The sequence below is a fragment of the Kogia breviceps genome, chromosome 5 (genome assembly GCF_026419965.1).
Source record: "Kogia breviceps isolate mKogBre1 chromosome 5, mKogBre1 haplotype 1, whole genome shotgun sequence".
NCBI classification, from domain to species: domain Eukaryota; kingdom Metazoa; phylum Chordata; class Mammalia; order Artiodactyla; family Physeteridae; genus Kogia; species Kogia breviceps.
The window spans coordinates 8,728,062-8,746,951 of record NC_081314.1 but is presented as its reverse complement, the minus strand read 5'-3'; the positions used below and the strand labels follow the sequence as shown (position 1 = coordinate 8,746,951).

The 18,890-nt window shown below is 39.1% G+C and overlaps 1 protein-coding gene across 6 annotated transcripts in view; it reads right to left on the bottom strand.

The window, feature by feature from the left end:
* The window catches only part of LOC131757092 (phospholipid scramblase 4-like), a 38,258-nt gene that overhangs the window by 5,572 nt on the left and 13,796 nt on the right, over positions 1–18,890 (bottom strand). For 4 of the 6 annotated variants that reach the window (XM_067033610.1, XM_067033609.1, XM_059064289.2 and 1 more), the window contains 5 exons: positions 14,161–14,187; positions 12,894–12,998; positions 5,998–6,233; positions 1,823–1,865; positions 663–889 (listed from right to left, as the gene is read on the bottom strand). In XM_067033610.1, the coding sequence (XP_066889711.1) occupies positions 663–889; positions 1,823–1,865; positions 5,998–6,233; positions 12,894–12,998; positions 14,161–14,167 (618 nt within the window). In that variant the 5' untranslated portion in view covers positions 14,168–14,187. The remainder of the gene's footprint in view (positions 1–662; positions 890–1,822; positions 1,866–5,997; positions 6,234–12,893; positions 12,999–14,160; positions 14,188–18,890) is intronic. The other 2 variants (XM_067033612.1, XM_067033613.1) reach the window with 1 other exon arrangement.

Below are 18,890 nucleotides of genomic sequence, written 5' to 3'. Positions count from 1 at the left end.
AATGCCCACTTTTAAGTAGGTGGCATATCTGAAATTCAAATTCTCTTGGATCTCTAAAACTTTTCTTTTCCCTGTAGCAAACAATTTTCCTAGGGCAGCACAGATTATAGAAGAGCAGCCAAACTGTAACTTGGCACATCTGCTTTCTAGTTCCAGCATCTACCAAGTGTAACACCATCCTCAGGCACTTATTCTTTTTTAGCCACCCTTTCTTTATCTGTAACAAGGTGTAGATTATGATGGGTAGAATAAAAAGTATCTGAAGTTTCTTCCGATTCTATTTAAGAGCATGTCTACATTTAGTGTGACCTTATTTGGGGATATGTAGGAACATTTAGACAAATGTGTGTTCTAGGTAACAGGTTAATTTCTAATTCAGTAGACACGACTGATCGAATTGTGATCACTGACTAAATAACCCACATTTGTGCTTGACCCCGCCCCCAACTAGCACCCGAAGACATGAACCCACATGAAAAATGTCTTTGTGGTTTTTCCATAGGTAAGACAATTTGGCATTTGGCTTCCCCCGCCCCCTACTATCTTCTTCCATTCTGCCTGTGCCATGAAAGTCCCCTCCTGTGAAGCTTTGGAAGGAGCGCAGCCGTGCAGAGAAGAGTTGGATCAGGAAGGAACAACAGATGAGACTTCTGTCCTCTCACCTCTTGCCTGGTGGAGGGACAACAGAAGCAGCAGCAGGTGCATCTGAAAGGTCTCTGCATTGTCATGATTTCCCGGCCCATACAGCCAGTGACCCGGAGCACAAAGGGCCTCAGTGTCCGGTAAGCATTCCGGGTGTAGTCGTCTGTGTCTTCGGTCACAAAGTAAACCATCTGGCCCAGGTTGTTTTTAATATCATACGTATTATGAGTTTCGAAACCTGTTATCACTAAACATGAGAGAGCCGTCTTATTTTAGAAGCAGTTAAAATGGGCCTCAAGAAGTCGATTTGTACTACTTCACAGGGGCCTAAAGCAAAAGAGCTTTTTAAAGAATTTCAGGTGAAAAATATGCAATTATTAGGATGCCATTGTAATTCACATGCCCTATAAGTATATAAGTAATTTTGAAATTTTAAAACATTTCTTTTAAGAAGTTCAGTGTAAAATGATTTTTAAAACTTTTCCACATAGAAGCAAAGATTGGAAACAATATTCCTGGAGTACTTGAATTAAGAAAACTTTAATTATAAAAACATTTAAAGGAAATTATACACCAGACCATGAATTAATCAGCTTATGAAATATGCTGAGAGGATTAGGGTCATTACTAATTGCAAATAAGGAAACCAATCACAATCAAGAAAAGTCAAAGGCTCTATGTGGAGGTAAAATGAATGAAATGAGGGTGTAGATCTGATACAGTGAGGGGAACTGAGATCAGGCACTGTGTTTACCGTGATTTTTTCTTACTTCCACAGCATTGGACTTAGAACTCAGCAGACCGAGACTCTATTTCCAGCTCTGCCATTGATTAGCTGACTAGGGTGCCCTTGACTAGCTCATCTAGTCTTTTTGCTCCTTCTTTTCCTTGTCTATGAAAAGTGAATATGGAGGAGTTGAGATGGGTAAAGGATAGAGGGTTCGACCAAGTAAAAATGTTAAGTCCTTTTGAAATCTAAGAGCTCATGTATGATGTGTAAACAGATAAAATTATACAAAGTCAAGTCCCTTTATTACTTTCTTGAAGATAGGGTAATAGAGGATAGTCTTTTCTCTTTGAACCACTAAAAAATGATCAATATAAATAAGGAACTAGATATTGGATAATGCAAATTTTCACCTGATTCAAATATTGCTGGACACTACAAAATTATACATACTTTCCAGGGGTTCAAAATGCTGAAGAACATGTATGTTGTCCAACTGTTGGGATAGAACAAAGCAATTAGGAGAGAGAGAAATAACAGAATCAAATCAAACCAGTATTAAAAAAAAACTGATGAGACAGAAATTAAATGTATCAATTGATACAAAAATATCTTTCTGAAACTGAATGGAATCAAAAACATTTTTATCAAGCAAAATCAGCCCATCTGCACCTGATCAGATGATTATTAGCAGAGCTGTCCAGATAGAACACTTTCCTCCAGGTCCACTGTAAAATATTGAAACAATTCTCTAAAATATCAGAAAATCATCTTCCTGCTTCAGTAACAGCACCTAGAAGAAGCTATGTTGCCTAGTTCAGTTCCTACTCATTGGTCTCTCCGATATGTCACCCACAGACTGGAGGTGTCAGGAAGTTCGGGTCAGTGTAACATGGACCAGCCACAGAGAAGCCAATTTTCTCAGTGGCTTAGGGAGAGTGAATGAGGCAGGGTGGACCTTGCACAGGAATGTCCCATCCCATATTACTTCACAGTACCTCTGAAAGAGGTTAACACACTGCCTTCCATTCACTTGGGCTGCTGATGCCAGGGTCTTCCCTAAGTGCAGACTTTAATAGGGGAAGATCCATGAGAGCTGGAAGCACGTGAATAGGATTAGGGCAAAGGAGAGGAAACATTCTCCAAGGATGGAATCCCTTGAAAAGGGAGGTTGGTAATACCATTAGACCAACCTCTACCTTAACTTTACTTAGGAATCACTATAAAGATAAACACTTTGGCCCATCATCTGTTATACTTGAGAACATCCTAGCAGAAAAGAAACCCCTTTAAAGACAGACTACTCATTTCTATATAATTTTAGATAATTTAGATCATTAGATCATTCCTGATGCCCGAGCCCAGAACATTGCCTGAAATGCCATATTTTACCAAATGTTTGTTGAATACATTAATTAATGAACACTGCATTACTGTGGTAATAAATAAAATTTAAAATAATGTAACCTGACATAAACGTTTTGTGGCGTGATCCATTACAGGAGGGTATAGAGTAGATACAATCTTTCTTTCATTAAAAAATTTTTCTTTTATGAAAACACAATCAGGTGAGAGGGCCTAAACATGTCTTACAAAATTATCAAAAGTGGCCACTAGGGTGGTTTACAGTCCCTTTGAAAAACTCTAGGGACTCTTAAACATCTATAACTAAAAAGTAAAAATATTCACTGCTTGGTAAGAGCTTCTACTGCTGAGCAAAATATTCTAAAGAAGTGCCTGTTACTGTGAAAGAAGTTTACCCAATAAGATACTACGGTTGGGCTTCCCTGGTGGCGCAGTGGTTGAGAATCCGCCTGCCAATGCAGGAGACACGGGTTCGTGCCCTGGTCCGGGAAGATCCCACATTCCGCGGAGCAACTAATCCCGTGAGCCATGGCCGCTGAGCCTGTGCGTCCGGAGCCTGCGCTCCGCAACGGGAGAGGCCACAACAGTGAGAGGCCCGCATACCGCAAAAAAAAAAAAAAAAAAAAAAAAAAAAAAAGATACTACGGTTGTTAAGAAGCAGTTCTAACAAAGTGTGGAGTCACTGGCCAAGTCAATATTCTAGAAATAATGTAAACCTGCTACTCTGGATGTTAAAGTGTCAGGACAGTCCTGATGATGTTTCATGTAATTTGCACGCAAGATGGCAAAAAGACTATGAGAGGGACTTCCCTGGCGGTCCAGTGGTTAAGACTCCACACTTCCACTGCAGGGGGCATGGGTTCAATCCCTGGGCGGGGAACTAAGGTACAGACAAAAATAAAAAATAAAAGCCTAGGATGAAGAAAATGCTTGGATGCCTGGCTCTGTGTCTTCCACCTACATACAAAGTGTTTCAACTAAAAACATCCACACAGCTATTATCCACTGGGTGGGTCCCATGTGCCAAAAATATTAGGCACGTTACAAACTTTATCTCATTAAAAATTCTCCTGACAACCCAATAGGGTAGGTATCACTAGCACTATTTTATAGATGATGAAATTCAAGCACCAAGAGGTTAGAAAAGTTACTCAAGGTAGTAGAGTGAGGAGAGAGTAGAGCTAGAATTAAAAGCCAGGTTTGTCTGGCTCTAAACCTGTTTTATTTGTTTCTTTTTCAATTTTTTTTTTCACTAAAAACATTGCTGAAAGGGAAAATAGAATTCATAAAATATGCCCATTTAACTTCACTGAAAGTAACAGAAGAAATTAAGAAAATGTTTTTTTAATATTTAAATGAACAATATTAAAGCTATACATTTTTAAAAAGAAATGACTCCAGATATTGGATTTCTAAGGAAATTTTCTATATTTATCATCAAGTAAAAAAATAAACTTTCTAGGGCTTCCCTGGTGGCGCAGTGGTTGGGAGTCCACCTGCTGATGCAGGGGATGTGGGTTCGTGCCCCGGTCCGGGAGGATCCCACGTGCCGCGGAGCGGCTGGGCCCGTGAGCCATGGCCACTGGGCCTGTGCGTCTGGAGCCTGTGCTCCGCAACGGGAGAGGCCATAACAGTGAGAGGCCCACAAAAAAAAAACAAAAAATAAAAAAATTAAAAAAAAATAAATAAATAAACTTTCTAAACTTGGTTAACTTATAAGCATTTTATAAGCTTCCAAAATAATGTAGGGGTTACTCTAGCACTGTACCTGAATGACTGGCTTTGTTAATATTTTGCCAAACAACAGGTTAATAAAGTTTTTGGCTTATGTAAAATCCAAATTTTCCTGATCCAACTAACTGTATTACTTTCAAAGATCAACACTATAACTTTGTAACAATGGTTTTCAATGCACAGGATTAACAGTCAGTATATAAAACTGAAAAGAGAAACATGTCAACTCCAAGGAACATTTGGTTGACTAAGGTGGGGAGACATATATTGAATTGGCAAGTCCCTTGCTTATAATGTATCAATATTTCAACACTTGCTTTTTCTAAAAGTGAAACATGATTTAGTAGTTTCTAGGGGATTTGCAGTACTAGGTTTATCTTATTTTCATTAAGCAACATTTTTTTTTTTTTTTTTTTTTTTTTTTTTTTTGCGGTACGCGGGCCTCTCACTGCTGTGGCCTCTCCCGTTGCGGAGCACAGACTCTGGACGCGCAGGCTCAGCGGCCATGGCTCACGGGCCCAGCCGCTCGGCAGCACGTGGGATCTTCCCGGACCGGGGCACGAACCCGCATTCCCTGCATCGGCAGGCGGACTCTCAACCACTGCGCCACCAGGGAAGCCCTAAGCAACATTTTTATTTCTGACATGGGTTTTTAAACAATACCATTTGGCGGTACACAAACCTGTGGGCATGTTGCCCCAGTTTCTGAAATGGGTGGCCCGGTCCTAGAATGTCCATATAGATAAAAATTAGGGAGTCCCTGTGTTGTGGAAAGGGGTTCTCTGGAACTTGACCTGAAACAGTATCCTTGGAGGTCCCCTATTTTTATTTACCTTGTATGCTTTGGGAGGTGACAGGACTGGCTGATGAAAACTATGGGTGGTGAGAAATAGCAATGGCCTGAGGCACTGAGTGATTTACTCACTGTCTACCGTTCTGTTCTGTTCTTTGTAATGTAGCTTTTCTTGACATTCAGCCTTTACTTCTAAGCAAATGACACTCCAATTAACATCTTTGATAATTTTTCTTCTATTCCTAGTTTTTAAACTGCCTTTTTTTTTTTTTTTTTTTTTTTTTTGGTGGTACGTGGGCCTCTCACTGCCGTGGCCTCTCCCCTTGCGGAGCACAGGCTCCAGACGCGCAGGCGCAGCGGCCACGGCTCACGGCCCAGCCGCTCCACGGCACGTGGGATCCTCCCGGACCGGGGCACGAACCCTCGTCCCCTGCATTGGCAGGCGGATTCTCAACCACAGCGCCACCAGGGAAGCCCTTTAAACTGCCTTTGATAGGACATCCTGAATGTCTTAAAATTCAGTATACAACCTTCACAAAAACCATATCATCACACCAAAAAAATCCCTATCTTCTTTGTTCCCCATTCACATTTCTGAAATTAGCACTACCACTCCTATAGTCTCACAAACATCTGTCATCACTGACCCATCACCTTTATCCACTCTATCCAGTCTCTTCTTGCTGGATCCCCAGTCATACTTTGTAAGAAAATAATTTGGATTTGTGTGGAGTACCTGGGCTAAATATTCCAGACCTGGAGGACAGTTTGGCATAACAGTTGGCATCGGCATCCATACTATTGCAGGAGAATGTTGTGGTGCAGGGTATCTTCCGGGCTGGTACTGGATAGGATAGCTACCACCAGTTTGCATGTACAAGGGGAAGGTGGAGGGCTGATGTGGACTGTAGTATCCCACAGGCAAGCCTCCTGGGTGGCCTGCAGGAGGACGGACAGCTGATCCAGGGGGCCCTGCGTTCAAAAACAAATGAAAGTGTTATACATTATAAACACTACAATATATTGGAAATTCGCATGACTTTTTACATGGAGATGATATGGATCACACAACCTCCACTTAAAAATAACAAGGTGTTCCATTTTACAAGTGTGTAGCATGTACCAAAACGTACTAAGGGGATTTACACATTAACTCATTTAATCCTCTTAAGCCTTATGAGCCAATTATTCCCATTTCAGAGGTAGAGAAGTAAGGTTGAAATATCAAGTTAACATGTTAGCCTCTAGGCATTAGCTTCCTTCTTTGGAGATAATAATATACCTACTTCATTAGGTTATAGTAGGATTAGCGCAAGGCCTAGCATATAATTAGCATGGTTAACTTTTTGTTACTATGTTTACTGTTATTATTGTTTAAGGTCATAAAGACAGTAAGGTCTACTTAACTTCAAAGGGGTTCCTTTAATGACTGCTATCTAACTCCAGAACAGTTTCAACACCTTTCCCCAAAAATCCCATACCCATTAGCAGTCATTCCCCATCTTTTCCCCCAGTCCCTGGAAACCGCTATCTCTATAGATTTGCCTAATCCAGACATTTCATATAAATAAAATCATGTGACATAGCCTTTGTATCTGGTTTCTTTTGCTTGGCAGGTTTTCAAGGTTCATCCTTGAACTTTGCATTAGTACTTCATTAATAAAAACTAGTGAAATTAACAATACTCATGTCAGACAAAATATACTTTAAGACAAAAACTGTTACTAGAGGTAAAGGACATTTTATTATAATAACAGAAGTGTCAATCCATCAAGAAGACATACAATTACATACACCTAAAAACAGAGCTTCAAAATACATGAAGCAAAAACTGACACACTAAAAAGTGAAATAGGCAATCCAACGAATGATAATTGGAGGCTGCAATACCCCACTCACAATAAGGGATAGAACACCTAAGCAGAATATCAAAAAGGAGATAGAAGCATGAACAACACTATAAATGAAACAATACATAAAAGGCATGTATAGAACACTCTACCCAACAACAAAAGACTAAACATTTTTCTCAAATGCACATAGAAACTTCTCCAGGATAGACCTACTGGTTGGCCATAAAACAAGTCTCAACAAATTTAATATACCTGAAATCATACAGAGTGTATTCTATTACAATGGAATAAAACCAGAAATCAATAATAATATAAGAAATTTTGGAAATCACAAATAGGAGGAAATAAAACGATACACTCAAACAAAACAACAAAGGGGTAAAAAGAAATCATGAGAGAAATGAGAAAATACTTTGAGATGAATGAAACAAAAGCACAATACACCAAAGCTTATGGGATGCAGCTAAAACAATGCTTAGGGGGAAACTGACAGCTGTAAACACTTACACTAAAAAAGAAATATCTCGAAACCCAACTTTCCACCTTAGAAATAAACCAAACCCAAAGCAAGCAGGAGGAAATAATAAACACTGAAGTAGAAGTGAAATGAAACAGGAAAAACAATAGACAAAAATCAGCAAAACCAAAAGTAGGTTCTTTTAAAAGATCAACAAAATTGAGAAACCTTAAGCCAGACTAACCAAGAAAAAAAAAAAAAAAGGCTTCAATTGTTAAACACAGGGGTGAAAATGGGGACATTACTAAACTCTTACAGAAATCAAAATGCATCATAAGGAAATATTATGAACAGTTGTATGCAAAAGCAGGGTCCTGTGCGTGGTCCCTGCACACAGCACCACCAAGCGGGTGGGAAGACCACCTAAGCTACGCCTCCTGCCCAACCCACTGATCCATCCCTGCCCTCACCCCATGTAAGGAACCAGCTCAGCCCCTGCCTCGGGGAGCGAGCAAGGCCACCTGCTTCTTGTTCTTGCTCTCTCTGCTGTAGCAGGAATCCCAATAAAGCCCTGTTTGAACTTCTCATCTGGCCTCTTAACAATTTCTGCTGATTAAATTGTACAAGGACCTGGGTCTGTAACATATTCACTGGTAGCCGCATAGTATGTGAAGGGATTAGAGAGGAGGGGCAACTAACCTAGTCAGAGGAGATACCCTGTGATGTAAGTGCTGACACATTAGACCCAGCCAGCACCTTGGTGATGAGCGAAGGTTTTGTTTTTTTTTTTTTTTTAACATCTTTATTGGAGTATAACTGTTTTACAATAGTGTGTTAGTTTCTCCTTTACAACAAAGTGAATCAGTTATACGTATACATATGTTCCCATAACTCTTCCCTCTTGTGTCACCCTCCCTCCCACCCTCCCTATCCCACCCCTCTAAGTGGTCACAAAGCACAGAGGTGAACTCCCTGTGCTATGAGCAAAGGTTTTAGATACAGCAGGTACAACATGAGCAGCTGCACAGGGGAAGCTCAGTACCGCAGGAGTAAAGGCCACGCATATACAGAGATCTAGCAAACAAAACAGGAAGGAAGGTGGGGAGGAAGTGACGATTATGAAAGACCTATGCTCTGTGCAAAGAACCTGAACTCTATGCAAATAAAATGTAAAGTGGAGTGACCAGTTTTACATTTAGAACCTTTATGAACGAGAAGGTTAGATTAGGAAGGAGGTGCCTGCAGGAGTCTAGATGTGAGGTAAGGAAGTTTCATTGTGATTTAAAGAGTAGAAAGTGGAGAAATAACAATCTACATTTAAGAGACATTGTGTTGGTAATCGACTGGATATGAGGAAAGACTCTCAAGTTTCTGACGTGGGTCCCTGCAGGCCTCCAGTGCAGAGAAAGAACAGAGGGCATGTGTTCAGGAGCAAGATGCCCAAGATGCACTGAGGAATCACTGAGTTTGAGATCCTGGGTCACCCAGGGCAAGTGGTCTACAGGCAGGTGGAAATGCAAGTTTAGAGCAGAGGAGACTGATGTGGGTAGGGGCTCAGGGATTCATAAGTGGTTAAAGGCAAATGAAACCATATGGGGTATTCCCAGTATAACTCAGGAGAGTGTAAAAGGACAGGTGAATGGAAGAGGTGAGACAGAGGACAGGGCAGGGAAGGGCTGGACAGGGGAGTGGCCCAAGGACCTCTGGGGGATACTGGTTTTCAAGGGTGGGGGATACAGAGCTCTTGACAGAGACCAGGAGTCAGGAGAGACTAACGGAAAAATAATGGTAACTAGAAACAATGTTAAATTAGAGCTAAGTGAGAAAAAAAGTGCTAATGTCTTTAGAAAAAATGGAGGACATTTCATGTTTCAGTTTGTTGTGAAGAATAGACTTTAATTCCTTTAAGAGTTGTGTTTAAGAGTATCCAAATTGGATTAGAAATCGGATATCCCCCTTCTGTTTTTTCTTAGAACTATTATTAAAAAGCATACAATGGGCTTCCCTGGTGGCGCAGTGGTTGAGAATCCACCTGCCGATGCAGGGGACGCGGGTTCGTGCCCCAGTCCGGGAAGATCCCACGTGCTGTGGAGCGGCTGGGCCCGTGAGCCATGGCCACTGAGCCTGCGCGTCCGGAGCCTGTGCTCCGCAATGGGAGAGGCCACAGCGGTGAGAGGCCCGCGTACAGCAAAAAAAAAAAAAAAAAAAAAAAAGTAAAAAGCATACAATGCACCTAAAAAGTCACATAAACTATCTCAAAAATACTACTTGTTATATCATTTCAATGAGTTGACGATTAATTCTTCTGGTATGAACCATGTGATTTTAAGATAAAAGTATGTCATGGAACAAAATTTGAGGATCAATAAATTAGAAAGGAAATTACGATTTAGATTATGGTGCTACTCAGTTTAGAGACTATACTTCTAAAAAAAAACTGTACACAAATGTATGTAACCAAATGATTTTTGTTATAAGTATGTATTATTCAGAGATGTTAAGAGAAGTGAAGAAAAAACCATAATCTAATTACGTGTGGGAAATGGTGTATGTTTTATACTCTCTTTTAAGCTTTAAAATGCCATTAAGGGTTCTGATAGTTCTGCAGGAAAACACAACAAAACATGTTTAACTTACTGTGTAACTATAGTATCCCACACTTATTTAAATAAAGAACTCTGTTATGGAGTATTTTCCTACCAATGCTAGTGTGAGAAATACTGCTTTATGGGATTTGTATTTTCTTAGTTATTTTGAATATTACCATCCTTTTTTATTTCGAAAAAGTATGTCATTTTCCTCTTTAAATAGACTACATATAACAAAGGCTTCTTTATTAACTATGCTTTTAAACGTATTTGGCCCAAAATTATTTTCAATGGTAACAAATATCCAGTAATGTAATGCAAATGTAATTATATAATTGAATTTAAAGAAATTCATTAAAGCTAAAATTTCAAGCATAGTATTCAAGTTCCTTAATGTGAATCAAGGGCACACAATCTGCATCAGTATAAATAAGTATATATAGTTCAGCCACTAGATGGTGATCACAGTGAATTTTTGTTGCTGATTTTCATAACTGAAAATTCATTAGTTGGGCTATTTTTTTGATACAGAAAGGAAGAGACAGACACTGTCCCAGACGAGCAGAACATGATTTATAACCAATGTTTACTTCTTAGAAACAGTGGAGTTTCTGTTCTACCGGAACCTAGGTTCTTGGATATAGAGTGATTGGTGAATCTAAGACAGATTATGTAGATAATGTTGATAGCCACTGAAGTAAAACATAGAGAAATGTAAATATAGTGATATTACAATGTAGGGCTGTCAAAAACTTGGATTCAGCAGGGGTTAAGCCATAATGAGGGGTTATACTGGATCAGATTCACACAACATGCATACACATGAGGGAAAGGGGAAAAGGGAGCCCTGTTTTCAGAAAACACTGCAGGGGCAAAGGCTACCTGAGCTCCATGAATCATATGTCTGGAGCCAAGACAACATCCTGGCCATCATCCTGTGGATACTGGGGTTTCTTGTGCTCTTTCACAGCCTAACTCACTGGTTTCTGCCTCTAAACAAACACTTAAATATATATTTAAAGAAATATCACTATACTTTATCATTTTCTAAATCACTAAAATGTATTTGAATATAATCCTGATTAAAACTATTTCCGTAGTCAAAAGTAAGAGGTTTTTTTGTTTGTTTTTTTTTTTTTTTTAGATGTTTTAGGGCTTTAATGTCCTTCACACGGTCAACAAACAAAACACTGACAATGGATGAACAATAGGGGAAAAGACTGTTCAGCGAAGATCTTCCTGAACTCGCGGCATCACTGGTCAAACACCATAAAGAGAACCGTCCCATGAACAGTAAGGGGGTTTAACAGAGATTTTTAGTTTAACAGCATAACTGAAAAACAAAGAACCGACTACCCACTGAGAGGAAAGTAAAAGTGAATCAGGGAGCTTCCAAATCTTGTGAAGCAGCTTAAAAAGGGATAGGGGAGAGGGAAGGGGAGGCACACAACTGTTGAGAACGTAACACTCTAATGCACAAGGTCAAGGGTCCTAACATTCTCAAAGTCTCAACATATACCAACAAAAACCGTATTATTAGAAATATAAAGGCACAGAGATATAAATGCATAGAGATGTAAACTATTTGGCATTAAAAACAGACCTTGCTATATAAACATATAGTATGTCACTTTTATCTCTTTATGAGAATAACAGTATAAAGAAAGATCTCCAGTTTGCCTTTTAGTCTGGAACATCACAACAGAGTCAGTGGTGACCTGAATTAACAGCTGCAGAATCCAGAAGACCCCACTGCTGTCATCTTGCAAAGGATCAAAATTCAGCACCTAGAGGGCTCCACCCACCCTCCATGCTGTGTGTCTTGTGTGTCTCTAAAAATAATAACCTGCAATTTACATATAATTAAACCCACAGGCATCTTTGAATATGAGATCTAGGCAGAAAAAGTAGCAGCAAAGACGACAGTAGCTAGAATTGGGTAGAAAAGCAAGAGAAGATTTTTTAAAAGCTTCCACTTCAAGTCAGGGTTAAGGTTAAGTTTCAACAGCTTGGCTTAGCTGTGGATGTTTTGCTGTTCTCTGGAAAAAGAAGAAAATCTATCATAAGCATGTTCATTTGAGAAAAATACTGTGTTTGTTTAGTTTTTTTAGCCATGACCAAGTGAAAAAGAGTATTTTTAATTTTAAAGAACTTACATATTGCCCCAATACTTAGGAGTATCTCTTTTCCTGAGTCCCTGAGTACAGTATGAGTTGTGTATTCAGACTTACAAAAATATTTGCCGAACTACAAGCTCCTGAATCAGAACTCAAAGACATTCACTTCCATTTTTCTGCACTTCTCCTGCCATTTGTCCCAACCAGACCTTCCTGACCCTGAGCTTTTGGATATATAGTTCTTTCTGCAAGGTATGGCCCTTTTCCCCCTTTCCTTCGATTGAGAAATTCCTCACGTGCCAGTAAAACTTGATTTCCTCAGTTAGTGCTTCCCTCAAATCCCCAGGAGAGGCAGTTACTGCCCTCTGTGATCTTCACAGGACAACGTTCTCTTCACATTCAAGCAAAGAGAATGCCATCAGTGCTTGCACAACTTCCTTCCTAAGACAGAAATATAATTCTAATTGACATCTAGTAAACTACTCGGCACGCTGTAGGCATCCAGTATTTATTTACTGAATCATTCCATTAATTAATTAGTTAATTTTAAAAGCAATCTTAACTATGAGTATGGTTTTCCGGAGAGGGGGAAGATTCTTTCTGAATATTTAACCTACCTGGTACAAAATGGGAATTGTACTCAGGAGGGGCATCAGGCCTTGGATCAGGTGATTTTATTTGATTCTCCATTTCATCTGTAGGTTGTTCAGGGCCTGTGGGGACTATGTTTTGGGGGAGAGAAAGGGGACCTGATTTACAATGGGAATGATAATATGATTACAGAAGATATTCATTTTTTAAATTTTGGTATGCATCAATGAATATAACCAACATGATATACACTCATTTTTTATAAAAAAACAATTCATTATGTATATTAGACATCAACCTATTAATATATTTGATGAATTTTTAGCCTGAATATGGACTTAAAAATAAAACTAAGCAATTATATTGTTATGATCAAAGCAACAAGCTTTCATGCTAGTGTTCAGCTAGCTGACCTGATGCTCATTCCTACCTACATAAACTCCTTGCACAGTAGCAAAACTTCTTTCTCCTATTATATAATAGGGAGAGTACAGTCATTTATAGAGTGCATCTGATTTATTACCGAACCTTTTTGGAAAATGGCTGTGTTTAAATAAATCCAAAGCACAACACGATAAATACTTAATAAATTTAAGACATAACACAATGAATACTTAATACTTTAAACAGCAGTAATGCTACACACAACTCAGCTGGAGGTGGTTCAGTCTTCATCTCCAGTGAGTCACATTTTTACCATATTCTGCCTAAAAGCAACCTAGATCATTGTAATTGCTGCAAGGGAGGTACTGAAGTCAATTTCATTATGTTATAGCTTGTCCTCTTGTTGAAATTAGAGAAATTACTCACTAGAAGGGAGTCCTGAATCTCTTAACTGGTTGACTTTTATCTCATAAGAAACACAAATCCCACAGATGTGGTGTTTCTCTCCTTGTATCATCTCCTACATTGCTTGAAAAAGCAGGGCTACTTTTGAGCCTTCTTCTGTAAAGGCAAGCTACCATCACAGGCTTTTTATTACTATTACCTCTCTTTGCAGCTTTACTCTCCTACCTGTATTATTCCTTTACCTAACTTTCCCCCACATACTTTAGAGATTTTTGCAGTACCTATATGCCAGTATAAAACCCTTTTAATCCTTTTCTGTCAAAGGTAAAGAGGAATGTTCATATATATAAATGAACAAATGAGTATGTGTATATATATATATATATTCTTCAAATATTAAACAAGTGATTTCAAAATGAAATAAACTCCAATTTTTTAAGGAAAGGAATCACACAGTTCACATTTGAAAATAAAGCATATTAAAATTTATTCACAAAAACTTACCTGACATTTGAAGAATTCTAATTAATCCTGAAACAAAACACATTTTATACATTTAAAAATATATTTATATAGTTAGTATTATTATTTAGTGACATATGTAACAAGTCCTATGATTCTTTTAGTCCCCAGTTACCTTTCTTTCATTCCTTCATTAATTCAACAAATATTTCCTGAGCATCTATTATATTTCCTGAGCATCTATTATGTACCAGGGACTATTATAGATGTTGAAAATACAGCAGTAAACCAGATGGACACTCTGCTGGAGATTACATTCTAGTGGAGTGAAACATATCAAGAAATATTTAAGATTAAATTTACATAGTACAGTTATGAAGAAAACAAAGTTAAAGATTAAGAAAAACATGGATGAGGAGCTCAAGGAGGGTCAGGGAAAGGCTCTCTCAGGAGGTGACCTTTCACCTACCTGAACTATGACAGAAAGCACTACACTAAAAATGCAGGAAGAGAGTTCCCAAAAGACAAGAAAGTAAGTGCAAAGGCCTTGAGATGGCAATGAGCTTGGGCAATGAGCAAAGGAAAGAGGTCAGGTGTGACTGGAACACAGGGAAAGAGAGAACCGAGGTCAGAGATGGAGACAGAGGTCTGATCACACCTGAAACTCAAGGCAAAATGTTTGGAATCTGTTGTAATTGCAGTTGGGGGTCTTTGGAAGACTTTAATCAGTGGAGTGATCACATCTGATTTAAACTTTACCTTGAGGGGTGGGAGTAGAAGCTGTGGGGGAGGGATGGCAGCAGTAATCCAGTGGGAGCTGACGCTGGCTTAGACTGGGGAGGTGACATGAGAGAGGGTCAGATGCCGTCAGATGCTTAACAAGATTTGGAAGCAGAACCCACAGGAGTTGCTGATGGACTAAGTAAAGTGAGGAGTCGAGGATGAGTCTCACTTTTTAAACTGGGTACCCGAGCTGATGGTGATGCCATTAGCTGAACTAGAGAGGAAGATGGCGGGAAAATGTTGGGACTGGGGAGGGCAGGAATCAAAAGTTTAAATCGGGACATGTTATGTTTAAGAACAGTCAAGAGAAGACATGTTAAACATTTAAATAAAAACATGTATATGTGAACATTATGAGAATAACTCAGAGAAGTAATCTAGAAGTTGGGATGATATTTGAAACAAGGGGTGGAGGCTGGGGAGAGAGTTCATTGATTTCATTAATTCAATCAAGGGGAAAAGATAATTAGAGAAAGGAATTTCAGTATTTCAGGTTTCTGAGTTCTGGGCGATGACAAATAACAAGGAGAAAACATCAGCAAAAGCTATAATATACTGAATGCTTATCAAATGTCAGGAAAAGGCAGAGCACTTTTCATATATTATTTCTAATTTGCACAGCAAAGAAACCATAAACAAAGTGAAAAGACGACCCACAGAATGGGAGAAAATATTTGCAAATGATACGACCAATAAGGGATAAACCTCCAAAATTTACAAGCAGCTCATGCAGCTCAATATCAAAAAAACAAATAACCCAGTCAAAAAATGGGCAAAGGATCTAAGTAGACATTTATCCAAAGAAGACATGCAGATGGCCAAGAGGCACATGAAAAGATGCTTAACATCACTAATTATTAGAGAAATGCAAATCAAAACTACAATGAGATATCACCTCACACCAGTCAGAATGGCCATCATCAAAAAGTCTACAAACAATAAATGCTGAAGAGGGTGTGGAGAAAAGGGAACCCTCCTGCCCTGTCGGTAGGAATGTAAATTGGTGTAGCCACTATGGAGAACAGTATGGAGGTTCCTTAAAAAACTAAAAACAGAGCTACCATATGACTACCATATGATCTAGCAATCTCACTCCTGGGCATATATCTGGAGAAAAACATGGTTCGAAAGGATACATGCACCCCAATGTTCACTGCATCACTGTTTACAATAGCTAAGACATGGAAGCAATCTAAATGTCCATTGACAGATGAATGGATAAAGAAGATATGGTACATATATACAATGGAATATTATTCAACTATTTAAAAAAATGAAATAATGTCATTTGCAGCAACATGGATGGACCTGGAGATTATCATACTAAGTGAAGTAGGTCAGACAGAGAAAGACAAATATGATATTGCTTATATGTGAAATCTGAAAAAAAGTGATACAAATGAACTTATTTACAAAACAGAAACTGACTCACAGACATAGAGAATGAACTTATGGCTAGCAGGGGGGGATGGGTGGGGGAAGAGATAGATTGCAAGTTTGGGACTGACACGTACACACTGCTATATTTAAAATAGATAACCAACAAGGACCTACTGTATAGCACAGAGACCTCTGCTTAATACTCTGTAATAACCTAAATGAGAAAAGAATTTGAAAAAGAATAGACACATATATATGTATAACTGAATCACTCTGCTGTACACCTGAAACTAACACAACATTGTTAATCAACTATACTCCAACATAAAATAAAAATTAAAAACAAACCAAAAAAATATATAAACAGGGACTTCCCTGGTAGTGCAGTGCTTAAGAAACCACCTGTCAATGCAGGGGACATGGGTTCGAGCCCTGGTCCGGGAAGATCCCACAGCCACGGGGCAAGTGGGCCCGTGTGCCACAACTACTGAGACTGTGCTCTGGAGCCCACAAGCCACAACTGCTGAGCCTGTGCTCCTAGAGCCCTGCTCGGCAACAAGAGAAGCTACCGCGATGAGAAGTCCACGCACCGCAAGGAAGAGTAGCCCCCACTTGCCACAACTAGAGAAAGCCTGCGCACAGCAACAAAGACCCAACGCAGCCAAAAATAAATAAATAAATAAACTGAAAAAAAGTAAATAAACAAAACAATGTAATAGTGAAAAAACAAACGAAAACATCTAATACGTAAATGGCCAATGCTGCTAAACTCAAGTACTTCTAAATTCCCAGTCCATGTTCTTTCCAATGAGTCATCCTGCTTATCAGAGTACAGAATGTGGTCATTTGTGTTGCTCCAGTAGGGTAGAAATCACCAATACAGGGTAGGTATGCCAAAGAAGCACTAGAACACTATATGAGTAAGTAGTCAATACAGACTGAGTTGACCCAACAAATGTCACCATGGCATAAGCCAGTATGTAGATTCTAGCCTCCTGCCAAGCCTGCATCGGTCTTGGACCATTTCCTCTCCCTCTCTGGAGCTGGAGTTAGTTGTACAATGTCCTATGTGTTTTAAAAGTAAAAACAGTTTCCTGGAGCACACCACAAATCCAAACCCAACTGCAGGCCAACCAAGAGTTCCAGGAACTGGTCCTATCCCTTTTTTTTTTTTTTTTGTGGTACGCGGGCCTCTTACTGTCGTGGCCTCTCCCGTTGCGGAGCACAGGCTCCGGACGCGCAGGCTCAGCGGCCGGCTCACGGGCCCAGCCGCTCCGCAGCACGTGGGATCTTCCCGGACCGGGGCACGAACCCGTGTCCCCTGCATCGGCAGGCGGATTCTCAACCACTGTGCCACCAGGGAAGCCCGGTCCTATCCCTTTAATGATGGTAATATCTGGTGTTTAGGAAAATGTCCTTACCTTTCTAGAACCTTAAATTCTGGACATTCCTAGGAATGTACCCTCAAGTGACTGCATGTGTACACACAGGTTATATACGAGAATGTTCTTGACACACTGTTCATACTAAAAAAAACTAAAAACATTTCCAGTGTCCATCAATGGTACACTGGATAAATATATTCTGGTATATTTATATGATATAATAGTATACTGTAGTGAAAACAAAGTACAGCCATACCCATCAACAGAGATCAATCTCGAAATTACAACACTGTACAAAAAAAAAAGCAGTCATAGGAGAACACATATGAGTCCATTTCAGAATATTCAAAAGCAGGAAATGAGACAAAACACTTTTTTTCTGGTACATGTATGGGGAAAACTTTAAAGAATAAAATTAGGGAATTAATAACACAAAATTTAGGAAAATGGTTACCTGTGGAAAAGAAGTGATGTGGGTAAAGTGCTTAGCTCTGGCCCTCAAGGGGCTTAAGTTCCTGCTAATGTTCTAGTTCTAACAGGGTGGTGAAACAGGGGTGATGGCTTGTTACTAGTTTACATCTGCATATTTATATGTATGACATTGTTTCACAATAAAAAAGAATCATCTGACAGTTATATGTTTAGTGTAACCTTCTAACTAAACATCTGTTGTTCCTTTCTATATCAAGCCTGGGGATTGCAAACTGTCAAATAACTGTGATGGAAAGTAATTAGAGCAGATTATTAAGTGCCTTAGTAAAAACAGGCCAAATTATCAATCTATCCATCCATCCATCCATCCATCCATCCATCCATATATCCATCCAACTATCTAGAGTGGCAAATGCTACAGCATAGTGCAAAAGTGGCAAATGTTAACAACTGCTGAAGCTAAGTGAAGACGGAGATTTGAATATTTTCATTACAAAAAAAAAAACTTGAAGGAAAACAAATACATAATTCTGGGCCCCAAAAGTGCAATAATACCTCTGGGGTCCAGGTCTTCAAATCTGTACTTTTAACACAGTCCCAGGTGATCCTTTTGATCAGGCATGTTTGGACTGATATAGTGTAAAGAAAAATAACAGTTCTCAACCATGCCAGGCAGAAATTAGCATTCAAATGTGATTCAAGCGATTGAAAAACACCTTGAAAAAATACACCAGTTTTGAAAAAATTTTAAATCTATAAGAATGTTTTTTAAAGTAACTAATATCAATGAAT